The sequence below is a fragment of the Spea bombifrons genome, chromosome 8 (assembly GCF_027358695.1).
Source record: "Spea bombifrons isolate aSpeBom1 chromosome 8, aSpeBom1.2.pri, whole genome shotgun sequence".
Taxonomy (NCBI): domain Eukaryota; kingdom Metazoa; phylum Chordata; class Amphibia; order Anura; family Pelobatidae; genus Spea; species Spea bombifrons.
Window position 1 is genome coordinate 40,150,999 of NC_071094.1, and position 20,695 is coordinate 40,171,693.

General features: G+C 42.5%; 1 protein-coding gene across 1 annotated transcript in view; it reads left to right on the forward strand.

Moving 5' to 3' along the window:
* CHM (CHM Rab escort protein) overlaps positions 1–20,695 on the forward strand; it is a 39,530-nt gene that overhangs the window by 6,699 nt on the left and 12,136 nt on the right. Inside the window, exons 3-10 of the mRNA XM_053473071.1 lie at positions 3,296–3,368; positions 3,503–3,627; positions 9,103–9,472; positions 10,340–10,456; positions 10,852–10,972; positions 11,124–11,346; positions 17,003–17,080; positions 20,434–20,538. Of these exons, the coding sequence (XP_053329046.1) occupies positions 3,296–3,368; positions 3,503–3,627; positions 9,103–9,472; positions 10,340–10,456; positions 10,852–10,972; positions 11,124–11,346; positions 17,003–17,080; positions 20,434–20,538 (1,212 nt within the window). The remainder of the gene's footprint in view (positions 1–3,295; positions 3,369–3,502; positions 3,628–9,102; positions 9,473–10,339; positions 10,457–10,851; positions 10,973–11,123; positions 11,347–17,002; positions 17,081–20,433; positions 20,539–20,695) is intronic.

Consider the following 20,695-nt stretch of genomic DNA (forward strand, 5'->3'; position numbering starts at 1 on the left):
CTTTAGGAAACAATAAACAACTTATTTGCACATAAATGGTTTTCTCCACCAGAGAATAGTTCGTGGATATCGGCTTCCCTTTTGAAACAAAAGCTACAAAGGCTTCTTAAACGTTTCTGTTTGATTAAACCTTTCGATGAAAGAATAAAGTGATCTGCGAAGGTTTATTGTTTGTTTCGTCTGAGTGGAACAGCACCTTTAAGGTTATACACTAGAAGAATTCTTTCTCGTACACGGTCCTACCAAACTCTCAGTCTGAATGTACTTTTGTTACGTAGAACACGGGATTTGACGCAGCGTTCCGCTACTAGATCGATCCTTGATGCTTTTATTAAGCTCCGTATAACAAATAAACCGTGTGTTGAAGATAATTGCCTTGGATAAGTGCAGTTTTCCTGGTTCCACAGTAAGAGAAGCGATCAGTTTTACTTTCATACAGGCTGCAGTGCAGCACGCTCGCCCGATTCAAGAGGTAACGATATAATCGCGGATCAGACAAACCGTTTTCTCTAGCAAATGATCCGTTCTCATCCACTGCTGGCTTAATGCTTCAATGCCTAGTTTCATATAACCCGTATAATGACAAAACTGCACGCTTTATTGTTAACATGAAAATGATCAGAAATCCAGCACAGACGGGGTTAATGTTGTAAATGACTATTGTAGCTGGAAACGGCTGATTTTTAAAGGAATCTTCATAGGCATACAGAGGTCCTTTATCACTCCCATCACTCCTGTGTTCCAATGGCCCTTTATCACTCCCATCACTCCCGTGTTCCAATGGCCCTTTATCACTCCTATCACTCCTGTGTTCCAATGGCCCTTTATCACTCCCATCACTCCTGTGTTCCAATGGCCCTTTATCACTCCCATCACTCCCGTGTTCCAATGGCCCTTTATCACTCCTATCACTCCTGTGTTCCAATGGCCCTTTATCACTCCCATCACTCCCATCACTCCTGTGTTCCAACGGCACGTTGTGTTCGCTGATCCGAGTTTAAGTTGAAAAGGCTAATTGGTTAGAAATCCTTTTGCAATTATGTTACAGCCAGAGATATCCTCGTTTTCCCTGAAAACAGCGGTGACCCCAAACTTTTGAACAATAGTGTGAATTTGTGTGTATTATATATTATAATCATTTACTGTTTGAGCAAAAAAAAAAAAATACACAATCTTAGATTTGTTTTTCAGTTTTTATGACCGCATCCAATCAGTACCTGCCTCTGTGTCACATGACAATAAAATCTTCCCCGCAAAAAAAAATAAAAAATCAAGGAAGCCAAATGTTACTGTTTATTGAAGGAGTTACGACCTGCAATAGAACAAGGAGTATGTTTATAAAGCGGCATTTAGTTCTAAGAAGTGCTCTTCCGCAGAGTAGATTGAACGGCACCTCAGTTATTATTTTCTTGCTATCGCGGGGTATTTACTTTCACAAAGTTGCCACCGAAGCGCTGGGGTTCCATGGCATTGAAGCGGTCCATTATAATGGGCTGAACGGTGTCCTTGCCGATTTATGCGGCCCGGCCCGGCCATCAGCGGCAGCTAATCTCATTCCGAGCGGACACTCGATTGCTCGCTTGTCATAAATTCCCGCGGACTGATTGGAAACCAAAGCGAGCTTCTGCCAAATTGTAATTGAAGGAGGCCCGTCTCTGCGTGCCAGCTATCTGTCTCAATAAATGCAGCCTGCGCTTCTTCTCACAAAAGCCACCGCCGCTGGAGATATTAATGAGATGTTGACATGTGAAATTTCAAGGATGGACATTAAGTGATTTAGAAAAGTAATTTGCAATTCAGAGAGCCGGCGATCGGCATTCAGTCCTGACGCGGAGCGGTTAACGGGAAACCCGCCGACGGAGAGTTGATTGTGGAGTTTTTTTTCTTTTTTTATATGAAATTAATCTAGTTCCCACAGTAATTTTGCTCATTTGTCAGCAAAAATGTTCCTATACCCGATTGCCCTTATTGTCCAGGACTTTTTCATAAGAACGAGCTCCTACCTTCACTTCTGTCCCACCGAGAGACGCGGTTGCAATTATTTAGCGTTACTTAGTTTATTTTCCGTTCAGGTTTTGGTTCCTTCGCGTTCTCCGTCTCTAAGTACGATACGTCAGCAGAGCGTCTGTTAAAGGAGCGGTGATATCGAAAACGTTCAGTTGACTCTCTGATCACTGCTCGTTTTTTTGTTGAAGCGTCCCGGTGCTCTGCGGAGTGTTTCCATGAGAAGTGCTCAGTAGGACACCTACGACCCACCGCTTTAACTTTGATGGGATCTCGTGGTATGTGCCACCGATGGATTGCGACAGGGCTCGATACTTACCTCGAGGATAGAGATGAGCGTGAGCTCCTGTACAAGCAGTGGTGGACACTCGAGAGACATGAGCAGACAGGTAGAGACCGCCAGAGAAACAAGAGTCATTTCCGCTAATTTGGTGGAATCCTTCCATCCGAGGAAGAGTCCTCAGAAGTTCCAGACGGTCACCTAATCGGTGAAGTTACCCCAAGAGTCCCCAAGTCACCGACCAATCAGGGGATTTTAATGAACCGTCTCAGCCTCATGATGTAGGAAAAACTCAAGGGAATAAATCTCGAGGATTTAGTAAAGTTATAGTAAACAGTAATGTCTGTCCAACCCACTTCACGTTTCATGTTCGGCACACGAAACCCATTGATGTTGCCATTTTCGGCCACTTTGACCAACATAGCATAAGAGGTGAGATGCTCTAGCGTGATGCGGAAAGGTGCAAACTCTGCCAGCGCTACTAAATACCCCAGCCACCACCGGCTCGTGGACCTCCCAAAGCTTTTAGTGCTTCTGGCTCTTCGTATTAGACGATAACCGTAGCCTTGGATGAATCTGGAACGCCCAGGCAGCCCTTCGGACTTACCATGATCCTTGGTCACCCCAGATCCCAGCCCATTGAACCCTCTTTAGAACGCGGGAGAGACGTAGAACCTCCAACAAAGCTCTCCATCAAGCTCTCCTGTTAGTTCCTCTGAATCCTGTCGCAAGCTCGTATCATTATCCCTTTTTTATTTGGAGCCGGAGATAAAAGCCATAAACCTACCTGGCCGAGCATCCGACCCATTAATCTGTTATTCTCTTGAGTGATGATTTTTAAGCGATCCTTTTCCGTCTGTAAATTTACAATTCTTTTTAACTTTTTTTTTTTCTTTTCTTTTTATACAAATTGTCGTTATAACTTAAGTCTGACAGTTTGGAATTAATTGCAAAGTACATTTTTATGAGATCCTTTTAACACTCGGTTATTTTTTTTTTCTCTTATTACAGGAGAAATTACTACGGTGGGAACTGGGCCAGCTTCACGTTTTCAGGGTTACAGACGTGGATAGAAGACTGTAAGGTAAGTCGCTGATTACCGGTCACCAGTCACCCTTAACTTTCTCGGAGGGGGAATAAAACCGTCCCTTTTTAAGGTCATTTCAAACTATTTCATGAATGTTTGAGGTTTTCTGATGGCGGCTGGTGTTTCTTCAGAAAGACGACGTTACCGGCGAGGAGGCTGAACCTGGAATCGGGCAAATCTTGGCTAGCGAGAAAAGTATTTGCCTGAGCCGGAGGAACCGGACCGTGCGGAATATCGAAGTTTTCTGCAGTTCCAGGTAATTACTGAAAAAAGAAAAAAAAAAAAACTTGCAGAAAAAAGTCTCGCGATACGATCAGCCAGAATATATCGGTGCGGCCGTAAGAATGATACATTTCTGTGTGATCTGTAGAGCGGTGGTTGTGAATGACATCATATGTGTAACAGTCCACCAGACAGAAGGCTTAAAACGCCCTGCTCTTTAATGCATCAGAAGGGAACATGGAACCTGACTTTTTTTATTTTCATTAAATCAAGTATTCCTGTTTTACCTGATGTTGAGACTCAGACCTTAATCAGCCCTTGGGCCCGTCTTAGATTCAGGAGTCGTATGCCTAACCCATGCATGGTTACGTTCCTTCGCTGTATTAACCTCTACCACTTCTGCTGGGAGGATGTTCCACTTATCTACCACCCTTTCAGTGCAGTAAAACTCCCTTCCGTTCCATCTAAGCCTCCGACCCTCTGGTTTTATAGCCTCTTGTTCTAACATTTCTACTCTTTTGAAATAAGCTTCCGTCTAGACGTGTGCAGATGGACCAAAAACGATTCAGGTGAAATTTTTGGTTCGTTTTCTGGCAACAAATTTCAGAAAAGTGTTCTGAGTTTGTTGCTTTGTTTTCGTCCGCTTGGTAGGGGGGTCTGTTCTGTTTTTTTTTTATCTTTGTGCAGATCGCCGAATTCACCAAAATTCGGTAAATTTGCAATTTGTACGAATCCAAATGCAGAAGTCGTCTTCCCTAATGCACTTTGTAAAATCCCTTTATGTAATTAAATGTTTCACATCTCTCGTCTCCCTTTCCCTTCTCCCTTTCCCTTCTCCCTTTCCCTTCTCCCTTTCCCTTCTCCCTTTCCCTTCTCCCTTTCCCTTCTCCCTTTCCCTTCTCCCTTTCCCTTCTCCCTTTCCCTTCTCCCTTTCCCTTCTCCCTTTCCCTTCTCCCTTTCCCTTCTCCCTTTCCCTTCTCCCTTTCCCTTCTCCCTTTCCCTTCTCCCTTTCCCCTTTCCCTTTTCCCTTTCCCTTTTCCCTTTCCCTTTTCCCTTTCCCTTTTCCCTTTCCCTTCTCCCTTTCCCTTCTCCCTTTCCCTTCTCCCTTTCCCTTCTCCTTCTTCTCTTGTCCTCTTCTCTTCTTCTCCTTCTCTTCTCCCCTCTTCTCCAAGCCGGACCTAATGAGATCCTTTATCGTGAAAACCATTCACCGTTTTAGTCGCCGGTCTCTGAACTCTCTCCTGAACCCGGTGTGCAGGAGAGGAATATTTCAGCGGTTACTATGTTTTTATATGAAAGGCCAGCCCCGGTGAGCCTCCTCTGTGTGAAAGGCAGTGACAATCAATGGACTCTCCCGCGAACCCCATGTTTAGTTAATACACCCCCATGGCTGCACGCTCAGTCCCGGCGTTATTGATGTGAATGGAGTTCCATCGACTGCCTTAACATTGACAAGCGACAAATTCAAATAAAATTCTCTTTACGGAGTCTCTTTATTTATGGCTGCGTAGAAACAATAGGGATAGTATAACCGGCGTTCCTGGTAATCTAATATCCCTCCTAAACCTGGCGCCCGGCTGGGGGAAATTTGGCTGTAAATATTATTACAGATCCACATAAAGCACAAGGCCTGGGCGCTTCTCTGCCACACGCCGGCGCGTTTAAAACAAATGCATTTTATTTTTATATATAAACAGTCAGTCACTTGCATTGTGTGATCTGTCATCCTACGTGTTGCCAGTAGATGCTTAAAGGGGCCGGATATGAAAAAGACTTGGGGGCAGAAAGTGTTACATGGTGTAAATGACCTCTCGATGAAGGGAACAGCCTCCCAGCAGAAGTGGTAGAGGCTAACACAGTGAGGGAATTTAAACACGCATGGGATAGGCATACGGCTATCATGGCTCTAAGACGACACCAAAGGACTGATAAGGCTGATTCTGTAATATAATATTTCTGATATGTCTATTTGTTGTTTTATTTTCTAATAATTGTTATTTTGAATTTTTATTTCTATCAAATATTTTTTTCTGTTGGTTATTTTAATTAATTTTAATGAATTCCTATTAATTGTTATTTTGATTGCTGTTATTTCTATAAATTATTTTGTCTATTAGTTATTTTAATAAATTTTAAAGAATTTCTATGAATTGTTTTGTTTGCTAATAATATCTAATTTACCCGTTGTACATCGCCACGGAATATGATGGCGATACAGAAAACCATAAATCATTTCTATTTGTTATTTTGATTGCAAGGAGTCGAATCCCCTAATAAATAAGAAATTGCACTCCCCCCCTCCCCCTTTTTAAAGTTTTTGGGATTGATAATTCCTGAGGAATTTACCTGTCCCGTTTAATAATCGTTTTGGTGGAAAAAACACCAGAAGAGCGAATAGCAGACAAAACACGAGCCCTATTTATAAGGTCAGTTTTTTTTCTGTTGCACGTCGCCGGTTAGTACACACGAAAAGTGATTGCCTGCCGAGGCGGAAGAATCCGCCGGATCGTCTCTGAGAGCGCGTTCAGCAGGAAATCAAACGGGAATCATCATTAACCCGACAGCATTAACCTAAATATATAGAAACAGCCCTCATCTGCATTTATACTCGTTATATCCGGGCCACTGAACTCGCCCCGCCGGCTCAGGCAACAACAACAAGGTCTGTTCGGTAGCTTTCTACCTGCCGTAATCCTCCAGCGGGTGGAGGTGGCCACCGGTTGGCTGCTGTTTATGAGTATGAGCCGCATAGAAACATACAACCTAACAGCAGAGCAGACCCATTCTGGGCTAGAACTTTAACCAGTCCTTGGTCCTATTTAGGAGTCATATGCGTGCCCCATGCACTTTTAAATCCCCTCACTATTTTAGCCTCTACCACTTCTGCTGAGAGTCCGTGCCACTTATCCACTACCTTCTCAGTAAAGCAAAAGCTCAGATGTCTCCCACATACAAGCGTACATTTACAATGCAATATTGGCATATGAAACCATAGACAAACATTATATAATATATATATATATATATATTCTATAAATACAGTAACAGATATGATATATTTGCAATCATATAGAGAAGCCCACAGGAATGATGCAATATTGGCATATAATATCTCTGTGTGTGCGTATAATATATATATATATATATATATATATATATATATATATATGCCAATACTGCATCATTCCTGTGGGCTTCTCTATATGATAGAAATAATTGTTGGATTTTATACCATCATTGTCTATTACCGGTATATATTATGTATAGATATATATACTGTATATATGTATGTGTGTGTGTCTATATATTAGACAAATATGGTATAAAATACAACAGACAATTATTTCTATCATATAGAGATGCAATGCAGTATCGGCATATAATATTGTGTGCGTATAATATATATATATATATATATATATATATAAAAACAAATATGTTATAGAATACAATACATTATTATATTATACAATATAATAAAAGCATACAATTACCCGGATATGTCGGTGGCTCAGAGTGGGGGTGGTGATATAACGCCACCCGAATCCTTTTGCGAGTTATATTTTTTTAACCTCTCGCGTGCCAGAAAGAGACTAAATCCATCGCATGCCCGCGAGGCACTCATTGGGATAATTACAATCAATTTTCAACATGTCAGCGGTGCTAAATGTAATCAAAATTTGGTTAAAAATCTATTAGACTTGGATATAACTTTTCAGCGTCCCTTAAATAAGATGATGTCTAATATTTACATTATATTGGAAGCGGCTGGAGAAGATTGGAAGACTTCATCCACTTAATTAGGTTTTATGGTTTATTTTCCCATAAAATCTTCTTTTTTTTCCACTTTAATAATTATATCTTGTAGCCGAAATTAGTATTAATGATCCTTGTGGCACTTTTTCATCTGCTAATATAGATGCGGATCGAGAAGAAATGTCTTTTTTTTTTGTGTGTGTGGAAAGAATCCTCTCCCTTCGCGATTCATCATCGTGATTAAGTCTCTCTACCTTCCTGCAAATCAAAGGCGTAATTGAGTTTCTGAGGACAGATAGATTAGGCAGAAGAATCATTTACGCCGGACGCATTGAGCAGCCATGTCGCCGAGCAGAGGGGCGAACGGTCTCGGTGCGAAACGCGGCCAAAGTATTCCGTTCGCAAGATTAGAGAAAAATTACGTTTTACGTAAAAAATATAAAAAATAAAAATAAAGTCAACTTAAATAAATATACCGTTTGATTATAGAACAAACCTTTGTGATCGGATGTACGAGGTATCAGGTTGTGGTTTGAACCATACAGTCTGTTCCAATTGCGCACATCAGGAGGCCGTTGACATCATCAGTTGAATAGATTGGCAGCTAGGACAATGAGTGTGTTTAAAAAAAAAAAAAAAAAAAAAAACGTTAAAATGTATACAATTTAAAGCGACTGTCAAACTTTATTGTGACACTAGTATCAGATTAAAAATGAATTGCGCTGTTTAATAAAATAAAAACACTGCCTGTGGGAAACAATAGAATGGCTCAGTCTTAATCACCTAGTCAGACACTCTGACTGATGAAACTCTATGGAGGAATGGACTTCATTAGCATCGCCATAAAGCATCAGCTCAGTGTGGTGTTAGAACAGGGAAAGCTGCCCAAAATATCCCATGACTGACAAAAATGTTGGCCCCCAGGGAGTTTATTGAAACAGAATGAGATTAAACCAGGTTGTTATCAATGCTGACCAACATTGCTGGATACACAGGGGGTATATTACTGTATACGGCGCTGGGGGGTATATTACTGTATACAGCGCTGGGGCGGTATATTACTCTATACAGCGCTGGGGGGGTATATTACTGTATACGGTGCTGGGGGGTATATTACTGTATACGGCGCTGGGGGGGTATATTACTGTATACAGCACTGGGGGGGTATATTACTGTATACAGAGCTGGGGGGTATATTACTGTATACAGCGCTGGGGGGTATATTACTGTATACAGCGCTGGGGGTATATTACTGTATACAGCACTGGGGCGATATATTACTGTATACAGCGCTGGGGGGGTTATTACTGTATACAGTGCTGGGGGGTATATTACTGTGTACGGCGCTGGGGGTTATATTACTGTATACAGCGCTGGGGGGGATATTACTGTATACAGTGCTGGGGGAAGGAAACACTTTTTAAATGATAAAAACCCCCGAGCCGTGGTTCTAAGCCGTGAAGAGCTTGTAATATCCGAGGTATCTCTGTGATGTGAAGCAGGGTGGCTACTTGTGGACGTTTGGTGCATTTTCTTTTAAAATTAAGCACTTTAAAAGATGGGCACTTATCTTTAACCCAACGTTGTATATTTGAATGAAGGATTAGGATAGCACAAGTGCGAACTCAATGTGATTGTCTTATTCAACAAAGTGTTTTGATACGGACAACCTCTGCAGGGCAGTGGACTTCATCACTACTACTACAAAAAAATATATATAAAAATAACTTTTTTTTCTTCTTCTTTCTTATAGTAGTGAAGATACAGATGATGTGAAAGAAGCTGGGGCTCTCTGCGTTGACCCTGAGGTTTTAACGACTTCATCTGCAGAATTGCCAGCGGAACCACAGCCTCAGGAGAGCTCGTCCTCGGGTATTAACCAGGGTACGATTACCCCAGATCCAGAAGAGACAAACGACCCAGAAAACGCTGGTCCCGAGGAGCCAGAGGGGAATGATCACGAATCCAGCGAGACGCTTAGCACTTCCGGCCCGGAAACATGCGACGCGACAGAGACGGAACCGACCGCTGCTCAAACCTGCCAGCCGGAGCCGGGCAAAGCCGTTACCTATTCACAGATTCTAAAAGAGGGACGGAGGTTTAACATTGATTTAGTTTCAAAGGTCAGTGCTGCCCGTTAGCCATATAATATATACCATTCTATAATATATACCATTCTATAATATATATAACATTCTATAATATATACCATTCTATAATATATAACATTCTATAATATATATAACATTCTATAATATATACCATTCTATAATATATAACATTCTGGCGTGAGATAAAGTTGGCTGGTAACCGTCCAAAATATATACACGCTACAGTTCAAAAGTTTGGGGTCACTCAGCTGTTTTTATGGAAAACAAGGGCTGTAACATAATTGTAAAAGGGTTTTCTAACCATCAATCAGTCTTTAAAACCTAAACTTGGATCAGCGGACACAAAATGCTATCGGAACACAGGAGTGATGGGAGTGATAAAGGGCCACTGGAACACAGGAGTGATGGGAGTGATAAAGGGCCATTGGAACACAGGAGTGATGGGAGTGATAAAGGGCCATTGGAGCACAGGAGTGATGGGAGTGATAAAGGGCCATTGGAACACAGGAGTGATGGGAGTGATAAAGGGCCATTGGAACACAGGAGTGATGGGAGTGATAAAGGGCCATTGGAACACAGGAGTGATGGGAGTGATAAAGGGCCGTTGGAACACAGGAGTGATGGGAGTGATAAAGGGCCATTGGAGCACAGGAGTGTCCAGTGAGCAATTCAACTCCCGGGGTAAATGGGCAAGAAATGAATGTCAAGCACGAGCCATAAAGATGTGTCCAGAGCCCCTTGTTACGAATGGAAAAATGTACAATACAAATACAAGTGTAGTTTATTAAATATATAGATTTAGAAAGTAAGGCAACATTTACATACCATTTGACAAATGTGTTCTGTATTTACTTATTTCTTTATGATCTATTTCTGCAGTTTCTGTATTCCCGGGGAATGCTAATTAATCTACTAATCAAATCCAACGTCAGTCGCTATACAGAGTTCAAGAACATCACTAGGATTCTAACATACTACGATGGAAAAATCGAGCAGGTCGGTTGCTGTATTTATTCAACTTGCTAGAGTGAACACTGATCGGTTAAAGACGCTCTGATAAAATAAGTGAAGTTATTCCAGAACAAAGAAGCCAAGTTCTTGAATAATGAGAATTTCCCTAAATAAATCCCCTTAGAGTTGATAATTAACCAAACATTTTATTTTTGCTTATTTTATTATTTGTTTTAATATTTAAAAATTGGCTGCTTTAACCATTTCTGAAATTCTTTTTCTGCTCAGCTGTAATCTAAATTATTTTGAGGTTTTTTAATCGTTTAGTTTTCATGTTTTTTGTTGGAAATGCAGTATAATTACCAGTAGAAACCATTGTTTTATCCCTTTGATATATCACAAGCCCCCCGGATTCTGAACACAGGGTATGTTATTCCCAGGTACCGTGCTCGCGAGCGGATGTGTTCACCAGTAAGCAGCTTTCCATGGTGGAGAAGAGAACGCTCATGAAGTTTCTCACGTTCTGTGCAGACTTCGAGCAACATCCAGAAGAATACCAAGGTATGATATCACTTAACTAGGAGAGATTTATAGATCATTGATGAAATGACCCCCCGTACCACCCCCCCCTGCCAGCCTTTGCTCCCATCCCAAAAACGTTCTCCTTATTCTCAAGCACACGGTCTCACCTGCTGTATGGTGACTCTTGCAGATCACACGGAAAGCACGTTCGCCGAGTTCTTGAAGTTGAAACGGCTCACGCCAAGCTTGCAGCACTTCGTCCTGTGTTCCATAGCGATGGCGTCAACGACCACCAAGACTGTCGATGGATTAAAAGCCACGCAGCATTTCCTGCGATGCCTTGGCTGCTACGGCAACACTCCTTTCCTCTTCCCCATGTACGGCTTAGGAGAGCTCCCCCAGTGCTTCTGCAGGTGGGTATGGATTACGGCTCGTGCGTTCAGTGGGTTTATGGCCCATGGTAGAGTCTTCCGGGGTTGTTGGTTGCATCTTGAGAGCCGTTGGTTGTAACTTGGAAGAAAGTGGGCGAGACGTTCACCGTTGGGTCAGCGCCATTTTGTTTTACTCGTGTAAAGTTCCCATTGAAGTCGGTCAGAGGCTGGCAAACGTTTCCCTGGGCTGAGCTACTAGGAAGAGCCGTTAGTTATTCCGGATGACCTCTGTGAGGTTTCTGCTGCCAGTGGGACTCTTTGGTGCTGGACGCTCCAACTGGCACAAGGTGGGACCCATAGGTCAACAAAGCCAATTGGTCCACCAGGCTGTTACTTCTTGGGTTAATATCTGAGAATAAAGTAGTCCTGGGCCATGAAGGGGCTTTGTGCACCCATTCTTCACACCGAGCATCCTTGACTAATGCTGAGCACACTGTCAGCTCTGTATTTCCCTGTCGTTGAGTACTGTGAGATGGTCTAGGGCGCGGTTTGAAGGTTGTCACCTCGGGCAAACCCGTTCTTTGCATCATATCTGTAAGGAACTGAAGTCAAAAGATCGTGGTTTCATAGATGTAATATATCTGCCCGGCACCCTAACATTTACCCGACCATCGGAATGGTTGGTTTTGTACCGGTTCTGAAAAAGTAGCGAGACCCGGGCACTTTGGACTCCGGTCTTGAAAATATATAATATAATATAATGAGCGTCTAGCTAGACCACTATTTTGTTTCTGGGTTCGTTTGGTGACATCTGCTAACAAATTGGAATTTTGCGCTGTCGCTTTAAAAAACACAAATATCTGATTTCCGATTTAGCCTGAAAATTATATTTTGAGCTCCCGAATGTGACACGTCGATGGGTTTATCGCCTCGCCGATAATGAACAATATTGGCGGACTATTGTTTAGTATGTATACCAGGGTGGTGACTGCGGGGCCAATACATCACTGCGTACAGCTTTTATCACCGGGTTATCAGAATAAGGTGCCGTTTGCCCTGTGATTTCTCACCGTCATCCCGCGGCCCGTTTTAATGTAAACCTCTTAAGCGATTCCAGCAGACAGTTACTCTCGGTGTTCTCATCAAGGCTACTGTTATAAACGGCACGCATGCATATTTATGTGAATGATTCAAAGACATTTGGAAGTCACATCCCCCCGCATTATAAACGTAGCCCTGCATAAACAGAATAATGCTTCGGAGCCACCAAAAAAATCTCCCGACATTGTTTCACCAATCAGTACGCGCTATGGTGTAAAAGTTTGGGGTCACTTAGAAATTCCCTTGTTTTTGAAGGAAAAGCAAATATTGTCCATAAATCATAAATCCAGCACAGATGGGGTTAATGTTGGGAATGACTTTTGTAGCTGGAAACGGCTGTTTTTTAATGGAAGGTCTTGATAGGCGTACAGAGGCCCTTTATCACTCTCATCACTCCTGTGTTCCAATGGCCCTTTATCACTCCCATCACTCCTGTGTTCCAATGGCCCTTTATCACTCTCATCACTCCTGTGTTCCAATGGCCCTTTATCACTCCCACCACTCCTGTCTTCCAATGGCCCTTTATAACTCCCATCACTCCTGTGTTCCAGTGACCCTTTATCACTCCCATCATTCCCGTGTTCCAGTGGCCCTTTATCACTGCCGTGTTCCAATGACCCTTTATCACTCCCATCACTCCTGTGTTCCAATAACCCTTTATCACTCCCATCACTCCTGTGTTTCAATGACCCTTTATCACTCCCATCACTCCTGTGTTCCAATGGCCCTTTATCACTCCCATCACTCCTGTGTTCCAATGGCCCTTTATCACTCCCATCACTCCTGTGTTCGCTGATCCAAGTTAAAGTTTAAAAGGCTTATTGATCGTTAGAAATCTCCTTTTGCGATTATATTACAGCGAGAAATTTCGTAGTTTTCCATAAAAACAGCTGAGTGACCCCAAACTGTTGAATGGTTGTGTATTTTTAAGTAAATACCCTCTATTTATGGATATTAAAAATACACAGCGAAACAAAATGCAGAAGAAACAGCTTTTTGGTGTTCTGAATGATCAAAAAAAGTAAATATATAAACATTTAAGTTTTGAGTTACAAAGCGATGATACTCCTGTATTCTCATAGGTCGTACCGTTGTTTATTTATAAAAATAACTATAAAATGTACATTTTTAAATTTATCTCACCCTAAAATGTCTCAAAACATTGGATTGGGGGTTTATATGTAATGTAAAGACATTTTACTTTACTGCGGTGGTAAAGTAAAAATAAGCGGAGCAGACTCCCAGCGGAAGTGGTAGCGGTTAATACAGCAAAGGAATTTAAACATGCATGGGATAGACGTACGGCTCCTGAATCTAAGACGAGACCAACGACTGATTCAGGTTGGAGTCTTTCAATCATGAAAATGGGCCGACTAGACGGGGGGCTGAATGGGTCGGATCAGTGGTCCCTGTAGTAGCCTGTGGAAGGCTGAAGGATCGGCGGCAATTAATTGCTGCGAAGTCTCTATAACCCGTTGGGTCAGACACCAATCAGAGGGTTTTATACCGTCCCGGAACGCTGCGGAACTCTGTGGAACTAACACCGTTTCCGTTACCGATTTATAAAAAAAAGGAATATTTGTAATCTGAATCCGTCCGGTTTCCGGCGTTGCCCGTGTGGGGTGTTGAAGATCCGTAGCGGCGGAGAAGCGGTCCGTGTTAGTCGAGCCGTTTGTTTGTTTTCTCCCCAGAGGAGCGCGGCTGACTCGGGATAAGCATGAAGAAGGTGGGATGATCTATCATTGTGAAGCCCGCTCTCCGCTGATGGATGGACGGATTGGGAAAGTAACTCAATAATCTTCTCAGGTTATTCACAGATCAGTGAGCATTATCGTTAATAAAGCTAAGGAGCGCTCCTGTGCCCTTGTAGGTTGGGTTTTGAGGGCTCCTGCACGATGAGACGTTTCATTTTAAAAGAAACCTTCCCGTGTTAAAACGAATAAATCAAAAGCATATGTCCCGGTGCTGCAGGTGTGCGTGTAACGTGTGCGTGTAACGTGCGCGGAAACACGCTCTGCTTAACGTTTTATCAAAGGGGAAAATAAATAACAAATATATTTATTAATGATAAAATATTCGCACGTAAATAATCACGAGACAGATCCCCAACATCTATAAAGAGCAGAGACAGTAAACAGTATCGCTAAGTAAATAAAAAGGGGAAAAAAGTTTAAATATATTAAAAAAAAAAAAAACGGATCGAGAAAGTAAACTGATCCAAATTATTTATTGCCCCCGCTGGGGTGTTGGGTTAATAAACCTTTACACCGAAGGCGTAATCGCATAACAAAGGAACATTATTTTTAGTGTCTATGGCAATGTCCTATCAGTGCTTGCTTTTGCGTCACATGACAATTGTTCCCGGTAAAATAATACATACGGCTAAAATTCAGCATGATTAAAGAATCCCTTCCGGCAAAGAACTGGGCGCTCAGCGTCCAACCTGAACATTTTACAGACCCTTATTGTTTGCACCGCAGGACCGCAAAGCTGCAGATCTTTTCGATTGTAAGCTTCTGTGCACAAGACCCGCTATATAATGAACCTATAATAAGGAAACGTGCATTATTATATGAAAATAGAATATTTACCCCGTTAGGGTGCATAGGAGAGAATACATTGAGAGCATTTGTGGCGACCCATGGCGTAGCAGTGTTACGAGTACCAGCTATTAACCCTTTAGCTGCCAGTCTGGGTGTAACCGGAGCAAACTGTCTTATAGTCAGAGTGGCTTTATGCCTATCCCATGCATGTTTATATTCCCTCACTGTATTAGCCTCTACCACTTCTGCTGGGAGGCTGTTCCACTTATCTACCACCCTCTCAGTAAAGTTAAACTTCCTTAAGTCTCTATTGGGCTTTTTTTTTAATGACAACATCCTTAACATCGTAGTTGTAAATACTTTTTTCTTCTCCCCGTTTATCGCTTGCCTTAATTCACCAGTGCAGATAAAACACAGCAGGCTCTAATATACATCCACGTGGTGCATAACGCGCAGGCTGCTGTGTTCTCTGGGCTCGGCTGGCAATGTCTGCGGCTGGCATGTGTGATTGGCAGCTCAGCGCACTGACCAGAGCCTGAACGCGGAGCCTCCACCGCCGACTTCCCAACAGCCGCGGGAAGCCCGGAGCCCATTTCTTTCCCATTACATTAGCGTTTAATTAAAGAAAACAACTCGTTGCCGGCATCTACTTTCCGTGGAACATAATGAAGATTTATTTTTGGGAGTGACCTTCACTCTATTAGATGAAACAGTAATCAGCGAAATTAATAGAATAATCAAATTATACGCAAACTCATAAATCATGGCGAGTATCGCTGTCAGGAGTTCACATATTAATGGGGCCCATTGTTTTGCAGCTGCATTAAAAATTACAGCCGCTGATTCCGGCTTTGATAGGAACCGAAATGGCATTTAAAGGCTGCCGAAGATGGCCCTGGCAGGCCAAACATTTTCACAACTGTTAATTTAGCCGTAATATGATGTGAAGTCGCCGGGGCAAAGTTGAAGCGGAGTGCACGGCGGTCCCTTCTTTCAGCGAAGCTCCGCTCGTCGCCGGTGACAGCCGAGAGTTAATTAGAGCGAGGAATATCGGCTTAAGCGTCTGTCGTTCGGGGGTTAATGGCATCAAAGTCTTACCTGGTACTCCGGCTACGGCCGAAACTCACTCAATGGTCTATTGTGTCTGAGGACGGTGAATCCTGTACAAGTCCGCCCCGGCGTGGGTACTTTAAGTCGCCCCCCCTTCTTCTTGAAAAGGTCACCTGAAGTTAAGGCATCCGTAGAAGCCCCCCGTTTACGTACCCAGGGTCTTTCTCTGGCCTCGTATCGATCGCAATCGCTGTATGTTTGGGGCATACGTTACACCTCGGCGCTGTCAACACTTCTGCGATGATATCTCCTCGCCGGCCCGGCAGCCTTTCGGTGTAACAAGCAGTCAAGCGTCGGGACTTTTACAAGTTTATTTCCAATAGCAGACATCTAGAAACCCGATACACAGACAGACGCGGGAATCGAGAGCGTGTGAGGGTTACAGCCGTTCTTGTTGAAGATACATTAAAAATAAATAAAGTACGTGTATTTTATGTCCAATAATTTCTCCTTTAAAAAAATAATTTTAGAAACAGAAGTAGTTTTTGCCGGCAGGTCGGTCCCATTTGGCCCATCTGGGCCGCCTGTTTTTGTCCTGCTGTAAAAACTCTTAATCAGTCGTTGGTCTCATCAGATTCACGAGCCGTATGGGCTATAACAAGGGTGTCCAACCTGCGCCCCCCCAGCTGCTGCAGGACTGCATCTCCCATACCCCTCTGCCATCCGCTTAGCTGAAAGAGCATTATGGGAGATGTAGTCCTGCAGCAGCTGGAGGGCCGCAAGTTGGACACCCCTGGGCTATAAGGATAGGTAGAAGAACTGAACCTGATGGTCTAAGTTACTAAATTATTCTTATTACTAACCAAGAGGAATAATCTGCGGTCAGCACAGCCATCTCTGCTAATCCAGAATCCCGTTATCGTTTATGGATTTCTCATAGTCCTTGGCGCTGTACAATGACATATGATTCTAAATGGGCTTTTTTTCCCCTTTTTTTATCGCAGAATGTGTGCCGTGTTCGGAGGAATCTATTGTCTTCAACATTCCCTGCGGTACCTGGTCGTTGATGAAGAGTCGAACCGGTAAGGCCAAGCTAAGTAACCCGCTTTTATTTACACGCGGATGGCGAGGGTCCGTAACCCCCCCCCAAAAGAATGATTAAAAGTAATTTGTGTATTGGTCCTCGAAAATGAGGAGAGCGGGGGCCACACCGCAGAGAAGAAATGAGTTTCCCCGCGATGGGACTATAGCTCCTGATCGCCGAGGCTCGGAAGACAAATCGCGCCGGCTGCCGGGGGGCTCCCGATGAGTGATGTTAGTTTGCCTTTGCGGCCCGTACCCGCTCTAATTGATTTTCATCAGACGACACAAAGCCCTTTGTTATTGCGTTTTTTAAAAATGGAGCTCACCTAAAAACCCTGGCGATTAATCTCTGCTGATAATGCCCGTCACTCCAAGGGAAAAGACTTTAATGAGTTTTACGTAAATCGTTGCCATAAACCAGGCTGCGCTGAAGGTCGAATTAACCCCTCCGCCGCCAGAGGGGTTAAGAATTGACGGCAGACCCCCTCCCCACCCCGCGTTCTTTGATTAAGGTCAGAGTCCCAGCGCTCTTTCATGTCGGACTCATTTTAAACATTCCGGTTTCCTGGCTCTTTTTATGTTTGCTGAATGGCTATTTTGTTCTCCTCCAAGTTATGGTCCAGTATCCATGGCAATAGAAAGAAAAAACTAGTTTGGTTACTTTTGAGGGGTATAATTTAAGGAGATGCTGTATAGGTGAGTTGAGTTTTGATGGGGGGGCTCCTGGTGGGAACATTGTTGGGATTCCGGGTAAGTGAAGTCACTTTTTTTTCAGATTTGTTAAGTTATTGAAGTTTTATTACTTTGTAACCCTTCTGCATCATGGGTGGCATTCACTTAACGCGTCCTAACCTTCAAGGCTGCAGCTATAGGTCCCGGGACATCTCCATGATTTATTTTATTTTTAATTACATTTTTATTTTATTTATTTGATTTTTTTACTATTATTAGTCTTCAATAAACAATTGGACAATATATATAGCTAATATATCCTTAAATTATTGTACATATTTAATTTCAGTACTTAATAATTCCATGTGTTAAAATTGTGGCGCTTCCCCATAAGTATCTGCTTTATTATTACTGTTTTTTGATTTGTATAGCGCCGAAATATTCAGCAGCGCTGTACAATAGCTCAACAGGTAGTGAATAACGTAACAATTTGGGAAATGCAGAACGTCTAGGGCAACATCCTATCAGTGCCTGCTTTTGTGTCACATGACAATTAAGGATTCCTTGAAAAAAAAAATATAAATGAGGCAAAGGGGAAAAGTTCGGGCATTCAGTAGGGATTAAAAACAGAAAATTTGGTGGAAAAGCAGGTGAAAGCAGCAAACACTTGTGATCAAACAGAATTTAATAATAATTTAATGGGAAATATGTAACTGGGATCAACATGCTGAAGAGACATTTGTTCTGGACACGAAAGGGTTAAAACCTACAACCTGCAGGAGAAATATATATATATAATATAATAAGAAATATTTTCCTGTTGCCCACCGCAAAGCGATTGAAAGAGCGAGGATGTGCGTTTTATTTAAGTCAGGATTACAGTCGTGGATGTCGCGGAATAAGATCCGTCATTACGATGAATGATGAAGTCACGTTCTGTCGCCATCACAGAAGGTTAATGTTTGCGTTTCCCAGCGGCGTCCCCTATGCAAGCGGGGGCGAAATGCTATCATCTGCATAATGCCGGCGCTATTTTGTACAGTTTGTAGCGACGCTGATTTTTATTTCCCGCGGAGCCGAAAACACATTCCTATCTGCGGATATTAACCCCTTCGTGACAAAGCCCGTACATGTACGGGCTCACAATGCATTGTTTTTAAGGGGTTAAAAACGGAGATTAATTTACTAATAATATCAGCACCGTATGCTTCTGTTTGCGCATAAAGATTTAATTGCAGATAAGAGCTGCTTGACTCAACCTTCTCAACCCCAAAAATGCGACATATACTTTGTCATTTAAGGACACGCGACGTATAAAAACCTCGGCTCGTCCGTAATTGCCTGCGCGTTAAACGGTAATGAAAACTTTGCCAACAATCTTAAGCAGTTTTAAGTCCGGCTCCTAAATCACGAAGCGCGCCGTTCCAATATCCCCCCGTTGTCACTTGCCGAGAGAACTCTTCCCGTAGCCACCCTCTAAAAAGATGCGTCTCTCCAACTACAAAATACAATAAATTTATATTTCCTTAATAAAAAAATAAATAAAAAAAGGGGTAAATTTACATATTTTATGCTGAAATATTGCGCGGCGGCTTTGTCAGTGCGAGCGAGTCCATTTCAAGGCTGCTGCCCTTAGTCTATTAGTTTGGATAATGAGGCCTATAAAGTACGTTTATAACTCACGGCGCGGCGACGAGATGCTTCCCGCTCTTCATCCTTTCATCTAAGACGCGTTGAAAGAAGGTCAGCGGGGGGCTGCGTGTGATTCATCGTCCTAACATGGATCGGGATGACAAAGACCTGCTTAAAGTCAGCTCTTACGGGTAACTTAAAGGTGCTATTTGCTTTTTTTTTAGGTAAATGGTATTTTTTAGTATATTTGAAAACCTAAACTCTAGCGTTCTGTTTGCCCCGCGGTGTCTCCTGTTCTAGAAGCTCAGAAGACATTGTTGGGCACGTTGTGATGACGGCGTTCCGCTGCGGTGTCCCTCTCTTAGGTTTCTCGTGTGTCCCCAACACAAGTTCTCAACTTGTAGGAAATAATACCCATATTAGAGAGAGATTCTTGATTTCCAGTTTTCTTGTTTTATGTGAATAGCAGATTTGACATATTTAAAAAAATATATCACCATAAAATTTAATGTTTTTAAACTACTGGGTTAGCTAAATATGTTTTCGTGACAGTAATCATGGCGCCCTATATTGTTACTCTGTATGGATTTGTATGAGTGTGCGTATGTATATATATATCTATACTACTGTTCGAAAGTTTGGGGTCACATAACTGTTTTAATAGAAAACAGGAACATTTCTGGCTTTAACATAATTGTGAAAGGGTTTTCTTAAACTTGGATCAGCGAAGACAGCGTGTCATTGGAACACAGGAGTGATGGGAGTGATAAAGGGCCATTGGAACACAGGAGTGATGGGAGTGATAAAGGTCCATTGGGACACAGGAGTGATGGGAGTGATAAAGAGCCATTGGAACACAGGCGTGATGGGAGTGATAAAGGGCCATTGGAACACGGGAGTGATGGGAGTGATAAAGGGCCATTGGAACACAGGAGTGATGGGAGTGATAAAGGAGTGATGGGAGTGATAAATGGCCTCTGTACGCCTACGAAGATATTCCATTAAAATTCTGTTTCTTCCTAAGTGTTTTCTTGGTTTGTTTCTCCAGATGTAAAGCTGTGATTGACAGCAGAGGCAAGCGAATCAGCTGCGACTATGTGGTTTTGGAAGACGGTTACCTTTCTCATGACGTTTGTGCAAATGTTTCCTACAAGTAAGTAAAAATAAAATAATACGTTGTGCGAGCTGTGAATATTTCATCAGCTGGAAAACCCATAGCCGTTTCCTTTGTAGATTTCAAATTCAATATATAATAAAATATAAAACAAAATGAATAAACTCCACCGATGTTTTTTTCCGTGCCATACATA